This window comes from Phyllostomus hastatus, unplaced genomic scaffold (assembly GCF_019186645.2).
Source record: "Phyllostomus hastatus isolate PE091 unplaced genomic scaffold, TTU_PhHast_1.1 phas_scaffold_442, whole genome shotgun sequence".
Classification (NCBI taxonomy): domain Eukaryota; kingdom Metazoa; phylum Chordata; class Mammalia; order Chiroptera; family Phyllostomidae; genus Phyllostomus; species Phyllostomus hastatus.
The window spans coordinates 5,045,832-5,073,078 of record NW_025334030.1 but is presented as its reverse complement, the minus strand read 5'-3'; the positions used below and the strand labels follow the sequence as shown (position 1 = coordinate 5,073,078).

Sequence of the window (27,247 nt, the reverse complement as noted above, 5' to 3'; positions counted from 1 at the left end):
AAGGTTTCAATGAGATGCAAAAGAAATTGCCTTCTGCTCCCAATTAAGATCCCATTCACTAGTGTAGGAGCTACCATTCAGGAGACCCCGGACTAGACGCAGGTACTGAGGCTCCGCCCAGGAAGCCGCCATCCAATCCTGGGCTTTCTCCACCTCTTTTGCGAGCTCTAGCCCCACCTCCCAGCGCGGATTGGTTGAGCTGCCAGCTCCACACCGCGCCGCAAGACCCGGAGAAGCGGATTTCGTTCCCCAAAAAGGGCTCTGCTGCGTAAGAAAACCGGGAGCTGGCTTAGGCGATCCCAAAGGCCGGTTCCCCCGAGGGGTGGCGCGCGCTCCCGACCACCCGTGTGACGGCGCGCGAGGGCGCGGAGCTCGCTCCCGAGTGTCATGTGGGGGCGGGGATCCGGAGCTCCTGTTGCGGTGGCCTGAGGGGCCTGGGCCGCAAGGTCGACGCCTGTGGCTGCAGTGGCCGAGGCCAAAGGACCTGCCGCAGCTCGGTCGCCGGGGAGGGAGGGCCCCGATGCCGTCGCCTTCTGGCCGGTGCCCGGTGAGGACGGGTCCCAGCGGGTCGGGGAGGGTTCCAGTTATCATGATATGGACGCGACTCTCCTGGCGGTCCCAACGGTTGCTGATGCTGGGAGTAGGGGGGGTCCCAGGCTCTGGGTTGTGGCGCTGAGGCCGCCTCCTTGTCCTTCACTCGAGATTCGCCGCCTTTCTCCTCACCCCTCCTTCCCGCACCCACCGCACCCTGGAACTGAGCCCTGACACCCGGAATGAGGGAGCCCCACATTCGCCCGTCTTCCCCAGCGGTGACCACTCCACGACATACAGCCTCCACTCTGGCACCCATCTTTGCAGCTGTGGAGGTACCAGTGACCTTGCACTTTTTGCTGTTCTTATATTCCTCATTCCACTTCTGACTATGTAGATTGTCCCCTGTGGCTTTCAAACTTTTTTCCAACTTACACTGAGAAATATATTTTACGTACAAACCCTGCACCTGTACATACAGATTAATGAAAGATAACTTTAAAGGGAGATGTTACCCTAATTTCACATTCACATTCTATTCTAGTCTAGCCCAGCCTAGTCTATTCTATTCTATTCTTTCCATTTCAAAAGACTATTGCTAAACTATGAAACTGATTTTGGGACCTATCCTGTGTGACCATAGTTCCAAACACTTGCTCTAACCATCAGTTTTTCACTTCCGTTATTCCTTGACATTGGTGGATACTGAGCTGCGTAATCAGAGAATCATGTGTAACCTTCAAAAGGGTATATTTTTATTATTTTGACATTTCTGTGTTTCAGGCCCAAGACCATTTCCAGGACTTGATTTGAATTTCCTGGTTTGATTCAGTCAGGTTTCTCGTGCTCGTCTTCCAAATCTTCCAAAACCCCATAGTCAGACTGGAGGAAGAGAAAGTGTGTGGGGCCTGAGCTAAATTGTGGAGGGGTGTGTGTGTGTGTGTGTGTGTGTGTGTGTGTGTAGCTTTTATAACAGAGATGGAGATGGTTTTTATTGGAGAGAGAAATGATTCAAGTTGAATTTTAGGAAGATTAACCTGTCAGTATTGCACTGCGTAGGGAGAATTGGAAAGACGAAGCTAGTGGAGAAGGCCATTAAGGACACAGTGGGGATTGTCGAAGTACTGAGGTGATGTGCACTGGAAGGCGTGGAAGATGGCTGGATCAAGTATAAAGAGAATGAGATTTGAGGATACATTAGGCCTGGTAAGGGAGAAGTTAAAAATAGCTAAGATTCTGATGGGGGATTTGGGGTTTAGGGGAGGGGAGTACCCTTGGCTGCAATCTCTCTTTCTATAATGCATCTCAGGGAACATTCACAATGTTGGTTGTCAGGACTTTGGAGGTGCTCTGGCATCTAGCAGGTAGAGACTATGGATGCTGCTCAACATCCTTCATTGCACAGGACATCCACCACAACAGAGAATTATCTGGCGCAAAGTGCCAGTGGTGCTGAGTTTGAGAAGCCCTGCTTTAGAATAGCAGCTCTGAATCTTGATCGCTGCCACCTACAAGCCCCCCCAAGAATAATGCCTGTATACACACTCAGGCTGGTGTGTATATAGAAGGGTTCACAGGCTGGCCAGTGTGCATCTTTAACCCACATAGCTCATTAGTGGCGAAAGGTAGGGGGACAGCAATTGGACTCATCCAGGAGCTTTAAAAAAATTTTTTTTAGCCCTGGCTGGTGTAGCTCAGTGGATTGAGTGCAGGCTTGTGAAACAAAGCATTGCTGGTTTGATTCCCAGTCAGGGCACATGCCTGGGTTGCAGGCCATATCCCCAGATATGGGCTGTGCTAGAGGCAGCCATACATTGATGTTTCACTCCCTCTCTTTCTCCCTCCCTTCCCCAGCTCTCTAAAATAAATAAACAAAATCTTTAAAAATTTTTTCAATTCCTTTTTTTTTATGTATTGATTTTAGAAAGCGAGGAAAGGAAAGAGAAAAAAACATCAATTTGTTGTTTCACTTATTTATGCATTTGTTCGTTGACCTGGGATTGAACCCTCTACCTTGGTGTATTGGGAGGATGCTCTAACCAACTGAGCTGCCTGGCCAGGGCTCATCCTGGAGCTTTTTCAAATATCATGACCTTCTCTCCTCCCCTCCATTCTTCAGGACCACTATTTGGGCCTGGACAAAGAATTCCCTGTTCTTGTGTGGTGACTTACAATTTATAGAAGAATTTCACATACAATATCTCATTTGCCACTTTTCCTGTTTCACAGGTGAAACCAGCCCAGAGAAGTGATGGGATTTGCCCCAGGTCTCCCACCTAGAAAGCCAGAGCTAAGGACCTAGTTATTGGCACCTGACGATGGGGGTTGTCCCTCTCTTGTGTGAAGGTAATTCTGTTGATCAGTTGCTGAGCCAGGCTCCACCTTCCAAGGTCTTACTGATCAGGGCTTGGACCCAGGAGTGCCACTTGTGTGTTGGGTTTACACCGATCCCTTTGTCACCACCAGAGGACAGCATTATCAGAGCAGGCTATCTGAATACTGCCCTCAGATTGCTCTGTACCACAGTTTTGGGGGAGGGGAGAGAGGGTAAGAGAGTGACCAACCAAAACTGTGAAGCTCTGGAACTTTCCATTTACATCTGCCTGACTGAAAAACACTCCAGATGCTCAAGAAATCTGTATTAAGTAAAAATTAAGTGCTATGAAATAAATATATTAGGACCCAAGAATTTACCTCAAAACAATGACCATCCAAAGTAAAAAATGCTAATCTACCTAGAATAAATATATGTATAACAAATAACAGTTTCATATGATAATACTCACTTTTATTACAGGCAATAAAGATTGGTATAGCTGAAGTAATTTTTTAAATTGTGACTGGAACCCAAAGATGATAGGACCAATGACCAGGATAATTTAAAAAGTGGAGCCTTAGACCAAAACAAAGGAAATAAAACTCATGATTTCATACAGATATAAAATGAATATGTGTGAAAGCTTTTACTCAATTCATGAACCAAGAAACCAGTAAGATCTTACAATCAGTTATCAAGAGAACCCAAAGAAGATTTTAGAAGACTAGATCAAGAATTTAGAAATGAATGTACAGATGGAGGCAAAATTGGTTTCTTCCCCAGTGGGAAGAATCATTTACATGTCTATCTTTATTTACATGGAGAGAGAGAGAATTTATTGTCTTTAGCCTAAGTTATTTTGCATTGTTATCAGTTCTTTTTTTAAATGTATTTTATTGATTATGCTATTACAGTTGTCCCATTTCCCCCCTTCTCTCCCCTCCACCCTGTACCCCCTCTCCCACCCACGTTCCCCCCCTTTAGTTCATGTCCATGTGTCATTCTTATGAGTTCTTTAGCTTCTACATTTCCCATACTATTCTTGTCCTCCCCCTATCTATTTTCAACCTACATTCTATGCTACTTATTCTCTATACCTTTTCCCCCTCTCTCCTCCTCCCACCTCCCTGCTGCTAGCCCTCCATGTGCCCTCCATTTCTGTGGTTCTGTTCCTGTTCTAGTTGTTTACTTAAGTTTCTTTTGGTTTTGCTTTAGGTGTGGTTGTTAATAATTGTGAGTTTGCTGTCCTTTTACTATACATGTCTTTTCTTTATCTTCTTTTCTTAGATAAGTCCCTTTAGCATTTCATAAAATAAGGGCTTGGTGATGATGAACTCCTTTAACTTGACCTTATCTGAAAAGCACTTTATCTTCCCTTCCATTCTAAATGAGAGCTTTGCTGGATAGAGCAATCTGGGATGTAGGTCCTTGTCTTTCATGACTTGGAATATTTCTTTCCAGCCCCTTCTTGCCTGTAAGGTCTCTTTGGAGACATCAGCTGACAGTCTGATGGGAACTCCTTTGTAGGTGACTGTCCCCTTATCTCTTGCTGCTTCTAGGATTCTCTCCTTCGTTTTTACCTTGGCTAATGTAATTATGATGTGCCTTGGTGTGTTTCTTCTTGGGTCCAACTTCTTTGGGGCTTTCTGAACTTCTTGGATTTCTTGGAGGACTGTTCCCTTTGCCAGATTGGGGAAGTTCTCCTTTATCATTTGTTCAAATACGTGCTCCATCTGTTGCTTTTCTCCTTCCTGTTCTGGTACCCCTATAATTTGGATGTTGGAACGTTTAAAGGTGTCCTGGATGCTCTTAAGCTTTTCCTCAATTTTTTGAATTCTTATTTCATCATGCTTTCCTGCTTGGTTGATTCTATCTTCCTTCTGGTCCACTGTATTGTTTTGAGACTCAGATTCCTTCCTTTCACTATTGGCTCTCCTCCGCGTATCTTCCTGCATCTCTTTTATGGTAACCTGCATCCTTTCATCTAAATTGCGCCCAAAATCAACCAATTCCGTGAGCTTTCTGATCACCAGTGTTTTGAACTGTGCATCTGATAGATTGGCTATTTCTTGGTCGCTCAAAAGGATGAGTCCTGTGGGACTGATCTGTTCTGTTGGATGCATGTCTTATGTCTTTCCCTGTCTCTGGTCTCTCTTGTTACAGTGGGGGGCGGAGCCTTAGGTGTTCACCGGGGCTGGGCACCCTGGTCGCTAGATTGTGACGTTGTATGTGTGGGCGGGGGCGGGAGCCGGAGGGGGCTCAGGCCCTTCCTTGGGATCCTGGGCTGCGAGCTCTGCCCTGGTCCACAATCGCTGCCCCACAGGGTCCGCCAGCCGCAGCTTGCCTACTCAGGGATCACCGCTGTGTTCTTGCGCCCCCGGATGGCTGTCGCGCTGATTTCGCACCAAATTTTCCCCGACCTCCGCGCGCCGCTGACCCACGCCTGCCCGGCTCGTCGTCTCCTACCGGTCTGGATGCACGGGTCTACTTCAACTTCTTGGCTGTCTGACTTCCATTCAGATAAATCCTGTCAGTTCTGAGTGATATTCTATCTGTAAATTATTGTTGTTCTAATCTTGGTTGTGCGAGGAGGCACGGTGCGTCCACCTATTCCTCCATCTTGCCGGAAGTCCGCATTGTTATCAGTTCTTACTTTTCATTATTCTGTATAATGTACAGAGTTGTAAAAATAGCTCAAGCTATGGAAAGGCTAGATTCATATAACCTGGAAGGGTATGTTCTAGACAATGTGTAGTTTTCCACTGAAGAACAAATTTTCCCTACAGTCTCATAATCTCAGTGAAAGATATTTTTATCATGAAATAAGGCTGGTCTCATTAGTTTTGGTCTGATTATTTTCCTAGGTGCAGCAAGTGTGTTAATTCACCTTATAGGCTTTTTTTTTTTAGTCTCATTCTTTTTTTTTTAAAGATTATTTATTTATTTTTAGACAGAGGGGAAGGGAGGGAGAGAGAAAGACAAACATCAATGTGAGGTTGCCTCTCACGCGCCCCCTGCTGGGGACTTGGCCCACAATCCAGGCATGTGCCCTGACTGGGAATCGAACTGGGGATGCTCTGGTTCACAGGCCAGCGCTCAATCCACTGCACCACACCAGCCAGGGCACCTTATAGGCTTTCTTGAGTTTGCTTTGCTGGAAGTCTTCATAAGGAATCTCAGATTGAATTTTTGAAAGTCTGGTGTTTGCTCTCCTGAGGCATAGAAACCATGCCCAGGAAGCTCTCTCCACCATATTTTACCTGTACTACTTACACATTTTCTCAAGTTCCTCTCTTTTTGAGGTGCCCACAACACTCCAGAGTATCTGAAACTTGTTAAATTGTTAAAGGATCATTTTTTAAAAGAGGAAATCATGACTCTCCCACTGATATAAAATAAAGAGATGTTAATGATTTTATTTAACATATTAATGAGGGAACCTGTACCATGCGACAGATTTAAATGACATAATATACATAAAACATTTTGTGTAGTACCTGGCACAAAGAAAACCTCAGATACTTCTTAAGTTGGTCACTTAGCTGTGGACCACCTATTTGTCAAGGGCATTTATTCCAGTGTGTCTCAAAGCACAGTTCATGGTCCACTAGTACCAAAGCCTCATGGAGTACTTGTTAAAAACCCAGATTCTTGAATCCCTCTCCAGAATTTTAGGTGTGAAATTCAGGCACCTGTATTTTTGTCAGATACCCTGGGTAATTCTTACAGAGACCAGAATTACACTTACAAATACTTAAAATAAAAACTTAATGAAAACTATACTTAGCTTCGTTATATGGATGCTGTCTTTATATTCTACTTCATTTTTTAAAAGTTTAATTCAAGTGTCGCAGGTTCGATTCCCAGCCAGGGTACATGCCTGGGTTGCAGGCCATGACCCCCAGCAACCGCATATTGATGTTTCTCTCTCTCTCTCTCTCTCCCTCCCTTACCTCTCTAAAAATAAATAAATAAAATCTTTTAAAAAAAGCTTAATTCATAGTTTTTGCAAATTAGATTTACTTTTTTTTTAGATTTTATTTATTTTTAGAAAGGGGAAGGGAGGGGAAAAGAGAGGGAGAGAAACATCAATGTGTGGTTGCCTCTTGTGCACCCCCTACTGGGGACCTAGCCTGAAACGTAGGTATGTGCCCTGACCGGGAATCAAACCAGAGACATTTGGGTTCACAGGCCGGCACTCAATCTACTGAGCTACACCATCCAGGGCCTATTCATTTTTTAAACACTGGTCTTAGGCAGGGTTTCTCAACCTTGGTACTATTGTCATTTTAGACCAGATTCTTCTTTGAAGTAAGTGGGGTGAGAGGCTGCCCTGGGCACTGTGGAATAAGTAAAAGTAACCTTCCTGGCCCTTACCCACTAGTAGGGTAGTGGTGTGCCCTGCCCCCCCCCCCCTTGTGACAACCAAGGATGTCTCCAGATATTTGCCAAATGTTGCCCAGGGAGCAAGTCACCCTGACTGAAAAACACCAGTCTTAACTCACTATAGTGATACCTATGGCTGGAACTATTTTAACTTATTTTAAGAGTTTAGGCCCTGAAGGCATACCCAGAAGGTTTGAATGCTCACTCTGGCCCTTTGCTGTCCTGTCCTTTAGGTTGGTCTCAGGAACCTAAAATTAAGCCTTATGTGCCTACTCTAATATCAAAGAACAGTAGAATTTTTTTAAAGATTTCATCCATTTATTTATTTTTAGAGAGAGGGGAAGGGAGGGAGAAAGAGAGGGAGAGAAACATTGACGTGTGAGAGACCCAGACCAAAACCCAGGCATGTGCCCTGACTGGGAATCAAACCAGTGACCTTCCAGTATTCAGGCCAGCACTCCATCCGCTGAGCCACACCAGCCAGGGCAAAGAACAGTAGAATTTAATTGATGGGGCTCTTTGGAAGATAATATGACATGATGCATTGAAAGTCCTTAGCTTAGTGTGGCACATAGCTGCTGTTTGATAAACATTAAATGTTGTAATCACAGTCCTTTAGACTCCTGAAGGATGTATCTGTCAGAATCTAACTAGGAAAACAGAAACTACTGTAAGATTTCAACTGGGAATTTCATTGCTCTTCCTGGTGGTAGAAGAGCCGAGAAGCCAAACAAGAATGGTGAGCATCCTCGGAGATGGACAGTGGTTAGATGCTGCCACCACAACCATGCCAGGGATCCAGGGCAGTGGGAGGGCAACCCTGAAAAGCCGGAGCAGACAGCCCTGGTGGGGCCAAATCAGGCAGGTGACTGTGGAGACACCCTGCTTGCTCTGCCCTCCAGTCTCCCACAGCACCCCCCATTGGGCAGATCAGTTGGAAGCCACTATGACAAACCACAGAATAGTTGGCCTGTAGGGATGCGTCAGTGCAGCCGACAGCTTACTCTGAGGGTCTGGCCACAGCTCTGTGCCTGTTACCTCTGCAACTGGCATTCCTCACTTTAATCCCTGCACTGCACCGTCCGCCCACCTTAGGAAGTCTCTGATCACCTATTTTCTCTGTCAACTTCCATTGTGTCTATAATTTTGAAACTTGGGTTTTCAAAAACCTATTATTTTTAGTTCATTTTAGACTTTTTAAAAATTGCAAAAATAGCACAAGGAATTCCCATATATCCATCAGCCAGTCTCCCTGAATGTCAACATGTTACCTGACATTGTGCGGTGATCAAATCCAGGAAAACCCCACCAGTGCAATACTGTTAACCTAAACTATTGACCTTACTCAGATTTTACCACCTTTGCACCTAGCACCCCCTTTCTGTTCTGGGCTCCCACATTGCATTTAGTTGTCATGTCTCCTCAGTCTCCTGCAGACTCGAACAGGTATTCAGCCTTTCCTTGCCCTCAATGACTTTGACAGTTTTGACAGTTCTGGTCAGTTGTTTTGTAGACTGTCCCTCCATGTGGCTTGTCTGACTAGAATAGGGGTGCATGTTTTGGGCAGGAGTATCACAGAGATGCTATTGTGTCCTTGTCAGTGCTTTTTATCAAGGACGTTATTGAGTAAATTTGTCTTTTTATTGGTTGACCTTGCTCACTTAAGGGGATGTCTGTGGGATTTCTTCACTGTCAAGTTACTATCTTTCCCTATGTAGTTAATAAACATCTTGTGGGAAATATCTTTGAGGCTATGCAAATCCCAGAACAGAGATTTTAATATACTTGATTTTTACTCATTTCTCTCTTCTATTGTTTATACTATTTATTTTCTTGTATGACATCATGTCATATAGGAATGTTCCCTGCTTTTTCTATGAGTTACAGAGTTAAAAAGAAATCACCAAGCAAGAAGATACAGCTTATCTTTAAAGCATTTAATATTTTCCCACTGTAAAAAGAGTTTATGCACATTGTAAACCATTTTGAAAAAAAGTGTAAGGAAAAAATAAATCACTATTCTTAATACTTTCAACATTTTGAGATATTTCTTCCTCGTTACTTATGGTTTATTTTAAGTCATGAATACATAAAGTAAAATTAGTCAGTAAATAAAAAATATGACCAGAATCAAGAAGATTCAGAAGAAAAGCGAATTGGTAATGTCAGGGTCTCAGTGATACTGTGGGTTTGTTTGTTTTTTTAAACCTAGTTTAGAAAAAATAGTGTTTGTTGAATTTGTTCATTGGATTCTGCTTCTTAACTAATAAGTTTTATAGATACAAGCATTTTCAGAATTCTTGAATTATTTTTGTGACATATTCAAACTCACAAATTCTTGTTTTGGAAACACTGTTCTGTGCGTTTAACTTTTACCAAGGATGCTGTAGATTAATTTTTATGGGGCAACATCACCATCTTGTGGCCTTCGCAAGTATTGCTGCTGAGGATTTAGATTTGTATTGTAACTGTTACGGGCCTAGGTTAGTTAGATAATGCTTTAGGACTCCACCTAGTCTGTAGGCAGGGGCTTACCACTTCAACATGCAGTAAAATAGCAAACAACATGTTGAACACAATGTGTGTACAACAGGAAATAAGGAGTTGTTAAAGGTACAATTACAAGAATATAAATAGCTGTGCACTGGCGTGGCAGGATTATGGGTGATTTATTAGTGTTTTGTTCTTAACATTTTAAAAATGTATTCTGTGTAGTCTTTACAATATAACATTAGCACCTTACACAATATCTCAATACACAATTTATACTACCCCCTCCTTTGATGAGTAAACCAAGCCCAGGAGTGAGAAACCTGTTTATGGTATAGAAAACTGTTTTTTATCCAAGTGACCCTGGGAACCTAAGTTAACTATAAGAATGAATTTATTTATTTATTTATTTATTTATTTATTTATTTATTTATGATTGGAGAAGGGAGAAAGAAGGAAAGAAGCATTAATGTGTGGTTGCCCCTTGCGCGTCCCCTGCTGGGGACCTGGCCTGCAGCCCAGGCATGTGCCCTGACTGGGAGTCAAACTAGCAACCCTTTGATTTGTAGGCTGGCACTCAATCCAGTGAGCCACACCAGCCAGGGCCCTGTAAGGATTTTTTAAATGGCATTATTGAGATATGATTTATATACCATACAATCCCTCATCTAATGTGTATATTCCAATGTTTTTAGTGTACTCACAGAGCTGTACAACCATCACCAGGACTAATTGTACATTTTCATTATCCCCAAAAGAACCCCCACACCTCTTGGTATCACTCCCTGATCTCCCCCACCCCCACAGTTCTATGCAACCACTAATCTGCTTTCTGTCTGTGTGGATTTGCCTTTTCTGGACATTTCATATGAATGAATCACACAATATGTAACCTTTGTGTCTGGCTTTTTTCACTGTGCATCGTGTTTTCAAGGTTCATCCACATTGTAACATGTGTCAGAACTTCATTCCTGTATTCCTAAATAAATGCCCTTGTCCAGATAGACCACGTGCAGGCGTGAACAAGGGTTTCAGAGGGAGAGCGTGGTTTATGGACCGATTCTGCACGGTGGCCAAAGAGGAGAGTGTCTGCGGATGACCAGGGTGAGAAGGAAGGGTATGGGCTGTCCTTGCAAAATTAAACCATTAAGGGAAGAAGGGGGTTTTGTTAGGTTTTGTTTTAGTATACAGGAGACCAAAAACCTTGATGATCCAAATGCAAAGAACCAGTCGAGGCGCAGAGGTCTGGTGACCAGAGCGCAGGACATGAATGGTAGAGACAGGGCTCCCCTGGGATATGGGGAGCCCTTGGTACCTGGGAGGTGTGCCAAGGGAAATGGATGAAGACACGTTATTCTCCAAATTAGGGTAAAATGTGTACGCCTTTTTATCCAGAAAGTGAGGGGTTATAAGAGCTTATGAAGATATCTATCCCAAATGGACAAATTGTGAAACCTGAAATTGTAAAAATTCTGAATCATGGAGGGACACCTGTAGTTAATCAGATGTTAGGTAAATGGGGCATTACTACATATAGTTGGTTACAGACTGTTTCTTTGCCTGTGTGGTAAAATAGACACAAAAATTTACAACTTAAGTCATGTTTAAGCACACAGTTCAGTGGCATTAAGCACATTCACAGTGTTGTGCCACCGTCACCACCGTCCATCTTGTCATTGTCCCAGACTTTGCCCTGTACCCCTCACACAACTCCCCACCCCCACCCCCGCCCGTTAACCACCATTCGACTTTCTGTCTCTGAGTCTGATCACTCCAGCCAAATCATAGAAGTGGAATCATATAGTATTTATCCTTCTGTGACTAGTTACTTCATCTTATAGGCTTTTTCTTTTTCTTTTATTATTATTATTATTATTATTATTTTAGAGAGGGGGGAAGGGAAGGAGAAAGAAGGAAAGAAACACAGATGTGAGAGAGAAACATCTTGTATGCGCCCAGATGGGGGACTGAACCTGCAACCTAGGCATGTGTCCTAATTGGAAATCCAACTGCTGACCTTTCGCTCTGAGGGACGATGCCCCAACCAACTGAGCCACACAAGTCAGGCCTCATGTTACATACTTTTTAATACATAACTCTCATTTGCTCTCCTTTATACTTAATATTTTTGTTTGAGTGTATTATACTTAATATACTAAATATTTTGCTCCTTAATGTACTTAACACCTTCACAGCCCTTTAAGTGCAGTCATCTGAGGGATTGAATATTTGTGTAGCATGGCACCTGGATTTCAAAAGCACTTTGATGTTGAATATTGCAGAACCATTAGTGTCATTCCATTCATCAAAAAGCCAAAACCCATGAGGTTCAGTCACTTGCCAAGAACTGTGTAATAAATGTAAATAATCCTTCATCTTAGTGGCTTAAGTGACAGTCGTTTATTATTGATCAGGGTTTCGTGGGGTGGCTGGGCTTTCCCAGGCACCTTCATGTGGCTACATCCAGCTGGAGGGTCTGCTGGGCTGGACGGTGCAAGATGGTCTTCCTCCATCCCTGCAGTGCTCCAGTCCCTCTCGTGTGGCCACTCATACAGCCCCCTTCCCTGTCAGTCTCAGGGCCATGTCCCAGCAGACAAGGGCTCCAAACCCCCACAGTATTTCTGTGACACTCAAGTCACACAGTGAGTGACCAATCTGGGCAGGAGGCCAGTCCGGGTTCGAGACCACAGTGTAAAGGGGCCTGTATACTTTACAGGAGAATTTGTGGTTGTTAAATGGTCTACACTTTAAGGCCCCTCAATGGCTGAGAATGGGAACTATGAATCAAATCCAAACTCTAGTCCATGGAGGTACCCAGACCTTTCCAGATGATGGTGAGCTATAGTTCAAGGTCTCTTGTTATACAAGGTCTTTTCCAGTACATGGGTCTTGAATTTAAACAGCAATTTCTGTTGAAAGGATTGCAGTGTCTCCTGACTCGGGTGCGTACAGTTTCAGGGGAATTTTGAGTCCTTGCCATGCTCACCTGTGTTGGTTATGGCTGGTCCTGTCAACCCCAGCTGAGCAGGAGGAGGCAGGGCTTCAGCATCCTATGTCTGGGCCAGGCAGTTGGTGTGGGGCAGGGAGGGGGCGTCAGGGGAGTCCCTGCAACCTCCAGTCCTGTCCAGCTGCGTGGCAGGGACCAACTGCCTGGTGCTGTAAGAATGTGCATGCTGGCTGGACAGTGACCTTACAGCTTTTGGGTGGCCTGAGGGGTCGGAAAGGCCACCTGTGGAGGGGAAGGCCAGCTTCTCTATGTTTTTTTACCCTGTCGGTGGAGAGCACGGGCAACTCTCTGGGGCATGAGAAGGAGGCAGCATAGGGGGCCCACCATTTTCTTTCATCCCAGAGACCCCAGGGACCCCAGAGACCTCAGGGACCCCAGAGAGCCTGGGAGCCAGCAGGGCAGGTTGCTGGTGGAGGGACATGCACTGGGGCCAATCAGCATGGGAAGCTGGGTGGCCTGTAGGTGGGGCCTCCACTGTAACCCTTACCTGCCAGAGGGAATCTGCCTGAGGAGGTGCAAGAGGTGTCTGCTTCTGCCAGCACTGTCCCCAGAGTCCCCACCTGCTTCATGGAGTTGTGGTGGGAAAGGCAGGGCAGAGAAGGACAGCACAAGAATGAGGGATTAGCTTGTTCTGGAGCTGGACCGGGGTGCGGAGGCAGGACACAGGAGGTTAGGTGGGGTCTCCCAACCAGATGTCCCAGTACCTGGAGGATTTATTTTCCTGACTCACCCCGCCTCAGGGCTAGGCTTCACTGCTGCCGGGGGCTGGGCAAGCATGGAGCACAGGGACTTCTGGGGAGGCAGCAGGATACTTGGAAACCCTGGGGCCCAGAGCTTGGGCTGACCAGGCCTTGGAGAGCTAAATGTGGCCACCAGCCCAGGGAACTTCTAAGTGGGTATGGGGAACCAGGAGGAATTGGAACTGCAGAACTTGGGATCGAGGTGGTAGGTCACAGTGGAGAAACCAAAATACGAATGCAGGCAGCTGTCTTGAATCTGGGCTATTAGTGAAAGATGGGAAAGACTCCACAACCCACCCACCACCTACTCCCCCGAGAAGACAGAAAGACCATTCCACACTGGTACCCCTGGGCCAAGTATCCGGTACACCCTGGCCCATAGTTCATTCTTCCTGCCTCTCCAGGCCAGGGAGTCCTAGGTGACCACATATTCTTGAACAGCTTCACAGCCCTGTCCCCACCCAGCTGAGGCAGTGCCAGCACCAGCTCAGGTACAAGGTCACTGCACTCACAGAACCCCGGCACCTCCTGAGCTCTGGGGGACCCCAGGCCTCCTGCCTGGGGCTGGGGCAGGATCTAGTTGTGAGTCCAGAGAGTCCCACCTCCCAGGGCCAGGGACTCTGGTCTGCAGAGTGTCAGGGTGGAAAGGTTCTGGGAATCCTGGGAGGGTCAATGACCTGAGCCCACGTCCCCACTGTCTGTCTCAGATGCTTGGCGCTCAGGAACACCAGGGACTGTTACCCTGGACAAGGCACGGCAGGTGTCGGTCGTGTGAGGTTGGGCTCCGGATCTTCCTCAACTAGACTCCCAGCTCTGCTGCTTCCTGGCTGTGTTAGCCGCCCTGGCCTGGCTCAGTGTCCTCATCTGTAAACTGGGTCAGTAACAATGGTAAACTTTTATAACACGGGGGCTGAAAGGTTAAATGGAAAAACCGCTGAAACACTTGGCCCCATCCTCAGCACCTTCAGGCCTCGATTCGATTCGTAGTAACTCAGTGATCAGTATCTTTATCCCCCAACAGTGCTGCCCTCCCTGCCCCCCACCCTAGGGGCCCTGTGCTTGGCACATTTTACACTGGGGGCTGGGGGGAGTGAGATTTGGTTGGGGGGAGGTGACACACTCACTGCTGCCAAGAGAGGAACTGGCCAAGCAGAAGCAGCTGCCCAGACTTCTCCGGCTGTGTCCAGGTCCGTGCCCATCCTGGTGCCCCGTCTGCCCAGTCTGCACCCCGGGTCCCTTCTGAGCCCCAGGCTTCACTGATGGGGGCTGTATCCTCTCTTAGGACAGAGCCCCTGGACTGCCAGCTCCCTTGCCAGGGAGGAGGAGTAGAAGTCCATCCACTGGGGCCTGAGCGAGGCCTGGGGGACAGGCTGTTGGTCCCAGGATGCCTCTGCCTGAGCCCAGTGAGCAGGAGAGTGAGAGTGTGAAGGCCAGTCAGGAGCTGTCCCCCAAGCCCTCTGGGGCTGGCACTGATGTTATTCCTACAGCCCCTGTGAAGCTCAAGGAATTCTCTGATCTGGTTCTGCTAATGGCCTCCACTGAGAACGGGGGTGGGGTGCGCTCCCTGCCCAAAGGAGCAGACTGCGTCACGTCCCTGGAGATGTCTGGCCCTGACACCCTGGCCAGGACCCTCCAGGCCCTGCCAGCAGAGGAGCAGGGAGGGCCAGTCCAGCCAAGCCCCCGGGTCTTCGAGCAGAAATACAACAAGCCAGATACAGGTGAGTTCCAGGCCTGCTACCCCTGGCCTTGCATGCTCAGACTTGGGGCCCCACAAACCTCCCCCTCTCTTTCCAGTGCAGTGACTTTGGATGTCCCAGTCCCTCTCTGAGCCACGCCTGCTTGTCTCTCATTACGAAGCTGTCCCAGGCTGGTGTGACGATCCTCATCCCTGTCCACCATCTCCCCCATCCCTCTGGTCCACATCCCTGACTTCATGTTTGCTCCGTGTTAGCTAACCCAGCCCTCTCCTTGGTCTTAGCAGACCCCAAGCCCCTGGAGTTCCTGAGGACCCCATTCGGGGGCCGCCTCCTGGTGCTCGAGTCCTTCCTGTACAAGCAGGAGAAAGCCGTGGGGGACAAAGTGTACTGGAAGTGCCGAGAGCACACAGAACTGGGCTGCCGGGGCCGGGCCATCACCCGGGGCTCTCGGGCCACAGTGATGCGGGGCCACTGCCACCCCCCTGATGAAGAGGGCCTGGAGGCCCGGCGCCAGAAACAGAAGCTGCGTGGTCCAGTCCTGCCAGAAGGCTCTGGGGGTCCTGAGGTCCTCCGAGGCCAGGTGGAGGAGCCACCCAAGGGAGTGGGCCCATGGCCCTGCCCCAAGGAGCCAGAGCCTGCCCCTGGGCTGGTGCCGAGCATGCCGGCTCCAGAGAGGAGTGGAGGGCTGCAAGGCTTGTCGATGCTGAGCTTGCCCTTCAAGAAACGCCGAATACTGAGGATTGGTGAGTGCATTTCAGCTGCTGCGTGCACCCCAGCTGGGGATCAAGCCCATGTCCTAGGCACATGCTCTGACCAGCAATCAAACCAGCAACCTTTTGGTTACAGGGTGATGTTCCAACCAACTGAGCCTTGCTGGCCAGGGCCCTTCTAGGATTTTCTGATGCAGCAGGGTCTGGTGTGGGGCCCAGAACTATGAGTTTTAATAGGCGCCATGTAATCCTGGTAACCCATGCAGTTTGGGAAGGTTGGCCTGGTGGGAGAATTTTGAGCTATGGGTTTCAGATTCAAGTTCCAGCCCCACCTCATGTAGCTGGGTAGCCTCACAACATTTGCTGAATTTCTGCAGTTTTGGGAGCTTTGTCCTAAGAAGGGTGATAGCCTAAGTGTCAGGGAGATTAGATGTTTGGCATGTGGGAAGTACTCGGCACCAGCCCAGCATGTGGTGGTGGCACTGAGTAACTTATAGATGGAATTTTTGTGCAGTTTTTATTACCTGTAACTGGGAGGTGGACTTGGTCCCAAAGGTGGGTGCCTCCCAACCTGGAAAGGATTAAGGACTTGAGGATTAAAGGATTAAAGGCAGCTGCTGTGCTGGGCACTTGGGGTGGGATGAGGGAGAAGGACTGGTTTTACATTGTGTGTCTTCATAGCATTTGTATTTATGACATGTGCAAGCATCACTCAAAAATTAGATAAAAATTTCAAACAAACCCTAAGAAAAAGCATGGCCTGAAGTGACTGAGCACGCAGGCTGTCTTCCTTCTGGGTGCATGACCTTGGACGTGGCCTCCTCTCTGACCACCAGGAGAGGAACTGCAGCCCCCACTTGGGTTTCTGGGTGAGGGGGCTCAGTGGGGTGCATTTGGACCAAGCCCACCTGGCCACCCATTCCACTGGCCGAACCGCCCACCTCCTCCCCTTCTGCCAGTGTGACTGCCAGTTCCTCCTCCAGGCGAGCTCCCGCCCTTCGAGTTCCTAAGGACCTGCTATGGGGGCAGCTTCCTGGTGCACAAGTCGTTCCTATACAAGCGCGAGAAGGCTGTGGGAGACAAGGTGTACTGGACGTGCCGAGACCACACACTGCACGGCTGCCGTAGCCGAGCCATCACCCAGGGCCAGCGAGTGACTGTGATGCGCAACCATAGCCACCCACCTGACATGGAGGGCCTACAGGCCCGGCGGCAGCAGGAGAAGACCATGAAGGTGCCGCAGGCCAGGCCAGCTGGCCCTGGGAGCCAAGTGGACAAGGTGCTTCAAGGAGTGGATGGCCTGCTCTACTGCAGGGCGCCCGACACCACGACTCTCACCAGGGCCCGTCCCAGAAAGCCCACAAAGCCCCAGGCCCTGCGGGGATCCCCTACCGAGGACCAGGACAAGGGCCCGGGTGAGTCCTCCTTACCCACTGACCAGAGCTGGGGCCCCATCAAGTCTTACTTTCTGAGGGCCTGGGAGGCAGGAGGGGGTAGCATCAGGCCTGGCCCAGCATTTTCTGACCACCTACCCCATTTCTCTTAAGGAGGCCCTGAGTTCCTGAGTACCCCTCTTGGGGGCAGCTTCTTGGTGCACGAGTCCTTCCTCTACAGGCGGGAGAAGGCCGCTGGCGAGAAGGTGTACTGGACGTGCCGCGACCAGGCCCGAATGGGCTGCCGCAGCCGGGCCATCACCCAGGGCCAGCGGGTGACTGTGATGCGAAGCCACTGCCACCCGCCTGACCTGGTGGGCCTGGATATCCTGAGGCAGCGGGAGAAACACCCTGGTTCAGCCCAGCGTGGAATTTCAGGTAATTCAGATGCTGCAGGCCTGGGAAAAGGCAAGAGATCCAGTGAGCTAGCCTTTCCCTCTTGACCCTCCATGCTCCCTAGGAAGCACCCTCCCTTCCCTTGCTAGGAGCACTCTGGAAGGAGTCACAGCCCTCTCCTTGCTCTTCCCTTTCCTCACCTCCACTCCTTGACCACCACCCCTCACTGCATTTCCCGACCAGACCCCACCAGGCTCTGGGCGGCTGGGGGTGGTCCCGCCGACTCAAGTGGCAGTCCTCACCCTCCTGCTCAGAGCAGCCGAGCTGCCCCGCAATCTCCACATGACCAACCCAGGCTCCCTTTTCTCTCCCTCCTCCCTTCTTTTTCTTAAGAGTTTGTAGCATTTATAAAGGAAGCTGATTGCACATGGCCATTTTTACAGTGTGAGTGGGTAATACAGAGCCTAGTAACAAGCACATCTTGCAGACCTGGTGGTTAAAGACAGAAGGTGCTATTTTCGTGTAGTTAATCAACTACTTCTCTCCTCCAGCTGCTCTCCATAAATTTCTGTCACCAGCCCTAAGGGAGCACTGATGAGAGAGATACAGCCCCTCTCTTGTCAGCCTTGTCCACCTGGTCAGCCCCATAGGGCGCAGCGCTTGGGCTCTCACGATCACAATGATGTAAATGTTCCTGTCCTCATCTTGCTAAGAAGAGCAACTTCGGCCCAGTTCTTCATTCATGTCAGAGAGACATCTGCCTCTCCTTCAGGGGTTACCCATTGTATAATTTTCTGAGTTACCTGAGTCACCTCTGGAGTCTTTTTGGCCCTAAAGTTCTCTGAAGCTTGCAATCTCTGATTATATTTCTTCCTGACTGTCTTCCCCCCACCCCCGCCTCCGCCCCGCCATTTCCTTGTAACTTCTGTGTACATGGAGACAAAGCTACAAGGCACACGGCAGCCCTGCCCTATCCTCGCCCCCAATTCCCACCCCGAATAACCACTCTGGGCTCTTTCCCTTGTTTCTTAGAGTATCTGCTGCCCTATTTCTTGAAATTTGCTTCTACCACTATGACTGCTTTTTCAACCTCTTGTTGACTTCCAATGAAAGAAAGAATTGGTTTAAAAAAGAGAGAGAAAATATGACTTCAGCTGTTACCTGCTGCCCCCATCCTTTCAATGAAGTTACTGCAGTTTTTGTTTTTGCTTATATAAACCTGTTCACGCTGAGCTGGGAACGTGCCGCCATTGTTTCCTCCTCACACAGGGCTTTGTTTTCCAGGCAGTCCAGCAGCTGCTTCATTTGTAGGCCTGGTGCTCTGCATGCCCCTCACTTCTCTTCTTCACATACCACTTCCTTTCCTCATCCGGCAGCAGACAACTCCAGGTCTTTTTGCTCCAGTCTGACTGGGGCCCTGCCTCACCATCTCCCTGTGGTCCCCTAGCCGGACCCTCATCTCTAGGTCTCTCTTGCTCTTGCTTGGTGTACCCCCTTGTCATCTGAAGCCCCTCTTCTAGTCACTCCCCTAGCAAGAATTCCTGGAGGCCACACTGTTCAGACCATGCATATCCGAAAGCCTCTTGATGGAGAGTGTGGCCATCTGCGGAGCCCCAGGCTACATGAGTCCTTCTGCAATTGTTTGGTCTCTGTTCTTGAATGACACAGCTTTCTGAGGACTGATCCTGTGCAAGTAGTAATGTGTCTTGGTTTGAAGCTTTAGGTTGAGTCTGCATCCCTGGGCTGATCAGTGTCCACGGGAAGAACTTCCCACAGTGGTCTATGGCTGGCTACGGGCGTTCTGGGACTTGGGCAGGGAAAATAAGCGACAAGTGTCACGTTCCAGCTGCAGACCTCCACTTCCTCTTTCTGCACCCCAAAGAGTCTTTCTTCCCCAGGCACAGACACCCTTACATCATTGATCTTCATACAAAAACCTCACACCCAGGCCCCCTGTGTAGCACTGCCCCAGACCCCACCTTCTGAGAGACCTCAGACCTCCCAGACTTGTTCACGAGACTCCACTGTTCTCAGTGGCTTCCCCGTCAGGCTGGTTTGCCAAGTCTGTAACCGCACCTGCCCCTCCATACCCCAGCCTCTCCCATTCTGTCAGCATCTCTGCTCTACTGCCCTGTCCCCTCCTCTCCAGATTTCTGCCCAGTACTCTGAGCCTTCATCATCCCTCAGGCGACATTTCCACTGGGTGTGGTGCTGGAGGAACAAAAACATGCCCTGAGGTCAGCTAGCTCCATTCCACATCCAGATACCCTCGACCCAGCCCCCACCCTCTCCAGGGCTTTCTCACCCCCCCACCCCCCCTCCCCCCGCCCCATGGCTCCTGCTGTTCTCTGCTGTGGGGAGACAGATTTCCCAGTTTGTCGCCAGCTCTTCTGTGTGTTCCCTGAATGGAGGGGAGGGAGTCCTTTGGGCAGAAGCGTTTGGCCACCTCCCTCTCAACACATTCAAGACCTGGCTCACTCTATTGCTTACCTCCTCCTACTGCCCTCCGGTCAAATCCCCACTTAGCCCGGCTCCCTGGAGAGTCTACTCTTCTTTAACCCAACTCCCTGCTGCAGGAAAGTGGAAGGTGCCACACACAGTGCCCATGTCATTGCTGATTACTTGTCCCCCAGAGGAGCTGTCCACTTACTCCTCCAGTGCATTAGGGACCGCACGGCCTGGTGTGCATCCCATCACAGGCCTCCAGGATAAGCGAGTGCATGGAGTAAAGACACCCCTTTCCCGTAGGCACCATGAGATGGGGGGAGAGCCCTCTGCCTTCAGCAGCCTCCACCTCATAGTCTCCCATCTCCCCGACCTGCCAGACTCTGGAAAGTAGCCTCCAGGACTTGAAGCTAGGCTGGGTTTAACACTCCTGGCCTGTGGGTGTCGGTGCCCTGGGCTCTAGGGCCTCCTGCTATGAGGAGGTGGGAGCAGCATGGGAGGGTTTGTGGAGGTCACTCCAGGAGCCGAGCTGCTCTGGCTCTGAGAATAGAGCACCCACCACCTCACTGCTCTGCTCCAAGGCCCAGGCTCCAGGCTTTCCCTCCACTGACTGCTGCCCCTTTTTCCCCTCTTTTCCCCCAGGAGGCCCTGAGTTCCTGAGGACCCCTCTGGGGGGCAGCTTCCTGGTGCACGAGTCCTTCCTCTACAGGCGGGAAAAGGCTTCCGGCGAGAAGGTGTACTGGACGTGCCGAGACCAGGCCCGCATGGGCTGCCGCAGCCGGGCCATCACCCAGGGCCAGCGGGTGATGGTAATGCGCAGGCACTGCCACCCACCGGACCTGGGGGGCCTGGAGGCCCTGAGGCAGCGCGAGCACTCCCCCAGCCGAGCCCAGAGGGAAGGTTCAGGTGTGGGTTGGCGCTGGGCTCTGGGCTCCCTGCTGACCTGGCTGGCCCCGGGCCAGCCTCAAAACACAGGCTGAAGGCTGCCTGCTAGGACCTTCCGTACATGGCCCATGTCCAGTGGGGTCCAGCCAGGCACATCAGTCCGTCCATGTGGGCTGTGAGTTCCCTGAGGGCAGAGGCTGCATCTGGGCTCCTCATTCACGGTCCTGGTCCCAGGCTGAGATGGGCTGTCAGTGGGAGAAACCCACTCAGACCATTGAAGAAAAGGGGGTGTGCCAGGGTGGCATTATTAGCCGGCACAGGAAGTGCTTGGCACCCATTTATGGGGCAATGCGCCCAGACCTTGGGGGCCCTTTGTCTCCACTCTCTGGGTCTCTCTTAGGCCTGTTTTCCTCTGCCTCCTCTCTCTCTTCAACTGCCACTCTCCCTGCATTTGTCTCTGGCCACCCCAAACCCAACATTGCTTGACCTTTCAGTTAAGGTCATGAGAGACAGGGTTGATTGGTTGCCAGCTGGCCAACAGGAGGGTGGACGGGGAGTTGGGAGGTCCCTGGTGCACATGGTTCAGACCAGCCATGGGCCTCCCCGAATGTTCCAGCTCAGCCCCTGACCTGGGGTGCTTGCCAGGAAGTGTGGAGTCCAAGCCAAGTCAGGAGAGGCCAGCAGGAAGCTCGGGGTTTGGGCGGCTGCAGAGCCAACCTCCCCAGGCAGCACTAGCACCCTTAGAGACAGCAGTCTCCACTTGTAGGTGTCAGAGCTGTGGGCCCTAGGCCAGTGACCTGAGCTTTGGTCCCCAGGCCCCTGAGGCACAGACAGGGGTAGTAACCAGAGTGAGCACTACAGGGGGTGGGGATGGCAGTTTCCTGGTTGGAGCAGGCTAGTGGGAAAAAGGCAACAGGCTCCCTCCCTGGCACCTAGGCTCCTGCCCCTGCTCCCAAGGTCTGGCCCAGGCACTCTACTCACAGCACTGTGTTCCTTCCAGGAACCCCCCAGCCTCTGGAGTTCCTGAGGACGTCCCTCGGGGGGAGGTTCCTGGTATACGAGTCCTTCCTCTACAGGAAGGAGAAGGCCGCCGGTGAGAAGGTATATTGGATGTGCCGGGACCAGGCCCGCTTGGGCTGTCGCAGCCGGGCCATCACCCAGGGCCAGCAGGTGACTGTGATGCGCAGCCACTGCCACATGCCTGACCTGGTGGGCCTGGAGGCCCTGAGGCAGCGGGAGAAGCTCCCCAGTGCGGCCCAGCAGGAGGACCCAGGTACAGACAGGGATGGGGGGCAGAGGAGGGGTACAAAAGCCTGTGTGATCTTGCTCTCCACCAGCCCAAGGTTCAGACACCTCAGGGAACACGCACTGTCTTGGGAGCTTTGTGCCCTGGCCTTTCTGTCTTTCCAGAATCTTCTATCTGTCCTCTCATCTGGCTTCTTCTCCTGAACTGGAAAACACACCTAAATCTATCACATCCTTAAAAACAAACTACCATTTTCTGTATCTTTTATTTTGAGGTCTTAACTTTTTAATGATTGTAATCTCTTTTGAAAATCTGATGAAAAAATATAGACCACCCCGAAGGTTGAACTAAGGTATGTGCCCAAGCACAGGCAAACACTCCTGTAAATTTTGCAAACAATTAACTGTGTTGAATTGAAATGGTTTCTCTTCATGTAAACAGAATATAAAACCAGTCTTTAGAAAGCATTGTGTGTCTCACATGAATTCATGTAAATATTAAGGCCCACATCTTATAAAATACAGAAATGAATCCAAGTTGTATAAAACAACCAAAAGAAACTTGATTTCTGCTTAAAACATAAAAGAAGATTTCGAGGAGTTTCAACAGGAAGTGGAAGTTGTGGAGTGCCTTTGGCATGGTAAAGGGCAGATCATCTTTGGTATCTGGTGGATTCCCAATCTGTTTGAGGACAAGGGCAGCCAACTGACTCTTGGGATCTCATACAGCTTATTGTCCCAGGCACAGGTGGTTTGGGGCTTCCGGGGAACTCCCCAGATCAGCATCATTCTACTGGTTTTCTTTATCCTTAGGCCTTGAGGTCTTCATTACAAGGTATGTGTCACTGGCTCTAGCAGCTTCAACAAGAAAAGAGTTATTAATCCAGGTTTTCCTTTTTTTTTTCTTCAGAAAGGATAATTCAACTGTGCTTCAAGACTTGTTCTCCTGAAAGCCAGCAGATTAATGGGTAATTGTATTAGTTATCTAATGCTGTGTCACAAATTACCCCAAAACTTAGTGACTTAAAATGACAAATATTTACTGTCTTACACAGTTTCTGTAGGTCAAGATTTCAGGAGTGGTTGAGCCGGGTGCTTCTGGATCAGGGTCTCTCATAAGGTCCAAGAACAGATGTCAGCCAGAGCTGCGGTCTCCTCAGGGCTTGAGTGCAGCTGGAAGAAGTAGCTCCTAGCTGGTCCATTCACTCACATGACTGTGAGACTCAGCTTCTCACCATACAGACCCCTCCACAGGGCTGCTTGAGTGTCCTTAAACATGACAGCTACCTTCCCCCCAAATGAGTGAAAGAGCAGAACAAGAAGAAAACCGCCAACAATAGCAGAGTCCATATTCTTCTCAAGCGCACATAGAACATCCTCCAGAATAGACCATATCTGAGCCATAAAACAAGACTCCGTAAATTTAAGAGGATTGAAATAATACAAAGTGTGCTATCTGACCACAGTGGAATGAAACCAGAAATTAGTCACAGAAAGAAATTTGGGAAACTCACAAATATGTGACAATTAAACAACATACTTCTAAATAATCAATGACTCTAAGAAATCACGAGGAAAATTAGAAAACACTCTGAGATGAGCTTTGGAGACACAGCACACAAAAACCTCCCGGGGTGCACCGAGCACACTTAGAGGGCAATTTATAGCTGTAAATGCTATGTTAAACAACAAAGATCTCAAATCTACAACCTAAACTCACATATTAAAACACTAGAAAAAGAACAAAGTAAAATAAAGTAGAGGAAGGAAATGATAAGCATAAAAATAGAAATTAATGAAATGAAGAAGAGAAAGTTAACAAAACCAAAAGTTGGTTCTTTTTTAAATTTTTAAATTTATTTTTAGAGAAAGGGAAAGGGAAGGAAAAAGAGAGGAAGAGAAACATCATGTGTGTTTGCCTCTCAATGGCCCCCACTAGGGACCTGGCTTGCAACCCAGGCATGTGCCCTGACTGGGAATCGAACCGGCCAACCCTTTGGTTTGCAGCCTGCACTCAATCCACTGAGCTACACCAGCCAGGGCAAAAAGTTGGTTCTTTCAAATGATCAACAAATTTGACAAACCTTTAGTTAAATTGACCCAAAAATATTTTTTAAATATCAAGAAAACTCAAATTATTAAAATCATGAATGGAAGATGGGACATTACTCCCTACCTCACAGGAAAGAAAAAGGATTATAAGGGAATACTATGAACAATAGCATGCCAACAAATTAGATAACTCAGATGAAATGAAAACAATTCCTAGAAAGACAAGCTCAAGAAGAAATAGAGCCCTGACTGGTGTGGCTTGGTTTGCTGTTGTCCTGCCAAAGCAAAAGGTCGCTAACTTGATTCCCAGTCTGGGCACATGCCTGGATTACGGGTTCAGTCCCTAGTCAGGGCACGAACAAGAGGCTACCGATTAACGTTTCTCTCCCTCTCTTTCTCCCTCCTTTCCCCTCTCTCTAGAAATAAATAAAATCTTATTTTTTAAAAAATTTTTAAAGATTTTATTTATTGAGGGAAGGGAAGGAAAGAGAGAGAGAGAGAGAGAGAGAGAGAGAGAGAGAGAGAGAGAGAGATCAATGTGCGGTTGCTGGGGGTCATGGCCTGCAACCCAGGCATGTACCCTGACTGGGAATCAAACCTGTGACACTTTGGTTCACAGCCCACACTCAATCCACTGAGATACGCCAGCCAGGGCTTTAAATAAAATCCTTTTTAAAAATAAAAGGAAATAGAAAATCCGAGTAGACCTATATAATAAGAGATTGAATTAGTAATTTTAAAACTTCCCACAAAGAAAAGCCCAGCCCCAGATGAATGATTTCATTGGTGACTTCTACAAACATTTAAATAATGAACACCAGTTCTTCACAAATTCTTCCCAATAATAGAAGAGGAGGGAGAGGACTTTTGGGGTAGTGAAAATGTTCTACAAGTAATTATGGTGATAAATGCACAACCCTGTGAATATACTAAAACCATCAAATTCTATACTGTAAGTGGGTGAACTATATGGTATGTGAATTATAACTCAATAAAGCTGTTTAGGAAAAGAGGGGGAAATGCCACCATAGCTTTATGACCGATGCTTCACCGCTTCACTGCTGCTTTACTCTGTTCGTTAGAAGCCAGTCACCTTGCCCAAGGGAGAGGAATCACACTCTTCCACTCAGAGTGAGAAATATCAAGGAATTAGAGAACATTTTCTAACCCTATCGCAGTAACAGAGGAGAATTGTTTTCTGACCAAGAATCTTGAAAAGGCTTGGCAGCTCCCAGAGCAGCACGCGGGCCCCCACAGACATGCTGGTGCTTCCTCCCAGGGCACTGTAGTGCACAGAGTCGGGAATTCCCAAGTTTCATGGCAGTGGAGTAATTTCAGTTCTAAAGGGACTGGTGTGATGTATGTATATGTGTGTGTATAGAAATGTTCTCATTGATGGTTTTCTCTAGGGAAAAAGTATTACAGGAATCCTTAACTTTCTCTTTTCCCTATTTCTGCCATTTTTGGGTTTTTATGATGAATGTGTGTTTCTTTGTAATCAGAAAAGTCAAAGATATAAAACCCAACAGTGATTCTCAGTGAAGCCAGTCTCCTCTCCAACTCAGAGGAACCTCATGTGTCTCCAGCTTCAAGGATGTTCCACATCTACACGGGACCCCGGCATCCCCCACCCGATTAGCTTCTGCTGGACAAAAGCCCTTTTCCACTCTCTGAAAGCATCAGCAGCCTTCACGCTTCCTCAAGAGGCCTCTCAGGAGGAATGCTCTGGTGTCGTCTTCGTGCAAGCAAACAAAAGTTCCAGAAGCTGGCAGCTGACAGGTGTGCCTGACATGGGGAAGGCCTGACCTCCAAAAGATCTGAAGACGCATCTTTTGACAAAGTCACTCTTCCCTGTCTGCCACCCTGAGCCACGAATACCCATCTGTTTTCAGAGCATGAGACTTTGCCAAGGACTTTCCAGTCAGGTGTTGCCCTGCTTTGGCCAAGGAACGTTTGGGGAACTTTCTGCTTTTTGGAGCTGAGCTGAGCTGCCCTACCTAGCTCCAGCCACTCAGGTGTTTTCTAGACAGGTGCCTGATGGGTCTTTGTGCCCCTTGACTGCCTGTTGTTGGGGTGCAGTGATCAGAGCAACAGCAGGCCAAACAAGAGGCCCCATTACACGCACTGCCCAGCTTTCTTTCCCTCACCGTTTTCCACCTTGAGCCCAGTGTCCGTGATCCCCACAGCAGGTGTTGTTCCCGGCAGTGGGGGCCAGCCCGGATGTTTGCAGAAAGCCAGCACGGGGCAGATTTGGCCTGGCTGAGGCCAGCAGTGTCCTGGGTCACCCAAGTTTGACGCAGGAGGAGAGGCAGATGTGGATGGCAGCCGAAGTGAGGTTCTTTCTCTCTGCAGGTGACACAGCAGAGACCTGCCCTAGCAGGTCCAGGGGAAGCAGGCTGATGTCCCCCTGGGAACTCCAAAGACTGCTGCTTGCTAACAAGTCTTCATCTTTGACAGTGAGGCTCCTTTCCTTCATTCTGTAATTGCAGAGGAGCGCACATGCAGGCTTTTTCTCTCCCGGCAAGCCGACCACAGAGCCTGCCATCCCACCATGGGACAGTGACATCTTGGATGCCCCTCACTGTCCCTCTGCTTGTTCCTTTCCCTCAGTAAACCTTATTTTATATATCTCACTATGCAGAGCTGGTGTGTGTGTTCACATCCCCTTTGCAACAACAGCTGGCCATCACAGAGCCACACACTCCAGATGTCTCAGTAGCATGTGGTGGGAAAGCTGGACTTTGGCTTAGTTCCCTGAGGATGGGGAACCTGACACAGGCCTGAGGTGCCTGGTGTGAAGCACTCAGCCACAGCCATTGCCATCTGCAGAGCCTGTACTCTTCTACCCGTTCTGCAGCCTCCCCAGTGGGGCCTTCAGACCAGTAACTTTCCTGGTCCCAAGTCCCACGGCTGTCACCTTGGCTGGGCTCTAGGCACCCAGAAGTTGGGTTCAGTGTAAAAAGGATCGAAAGA

The 27,247-nt window shown here is 48.9% G+C and overlaps 1 protein-coding gene across 15 annotated transcripts; it reads left to right on the top strand.

Moving 5' to 3' along the window:
* Positions 1-249: 249 nt before the first annotated feature.
* FLYWCH1 (FLYWCH-type zinc finger 1) lies at positions 250-26,907 on the top strand. 15 transcript variants are annotated; one of them, XM_045820634.1, is made up of 14 exons: positions 250-547; positions 703-866; positions 1,591-1,737; positions 2,761-2,877; positions 10,730-10,828; positions 14,179-14,346; positions 14,754-15,189; positions 15,450-15,911; positions 16,862-17,293; positions 17,426-17,689; positions 20,735-20,998; positions 21,978-22,250; positions 23,133-23,190; positions 25,777-26,907. In XM_045820634.1, exons 7-14 carry the CDS (start codon positions 14,856-14,858, stop codon positions 25,814-25,816), a joined length of 2,127 nt encoding a protein of 708 aa, XP_045676590.1. In that variant the 5' UTR covers positions 250-547; positions 703-866; positions 1,591-1,737; positions 2,761-2,877; positions 10,730-10,828; positions 14,179-14,346; positions 14,754-14,855; the 3' UTR covers positions 25,817-26,907. The 15 variants fall into 15 exon arrangements, with proteins under 15 accessions (XP_045676590.1, XP_045676605.1, XP_045676589.1 ...); XM_045820649.1 differs by having other exon boundaries at positions 10,659-10,828; positions 15,453-15,911; XM_045820633.1 differs by having other exon boundaries at positions 10,659-10,828.
* Positions 26,908-27,247: the final 340 nt, after the last annotated feature.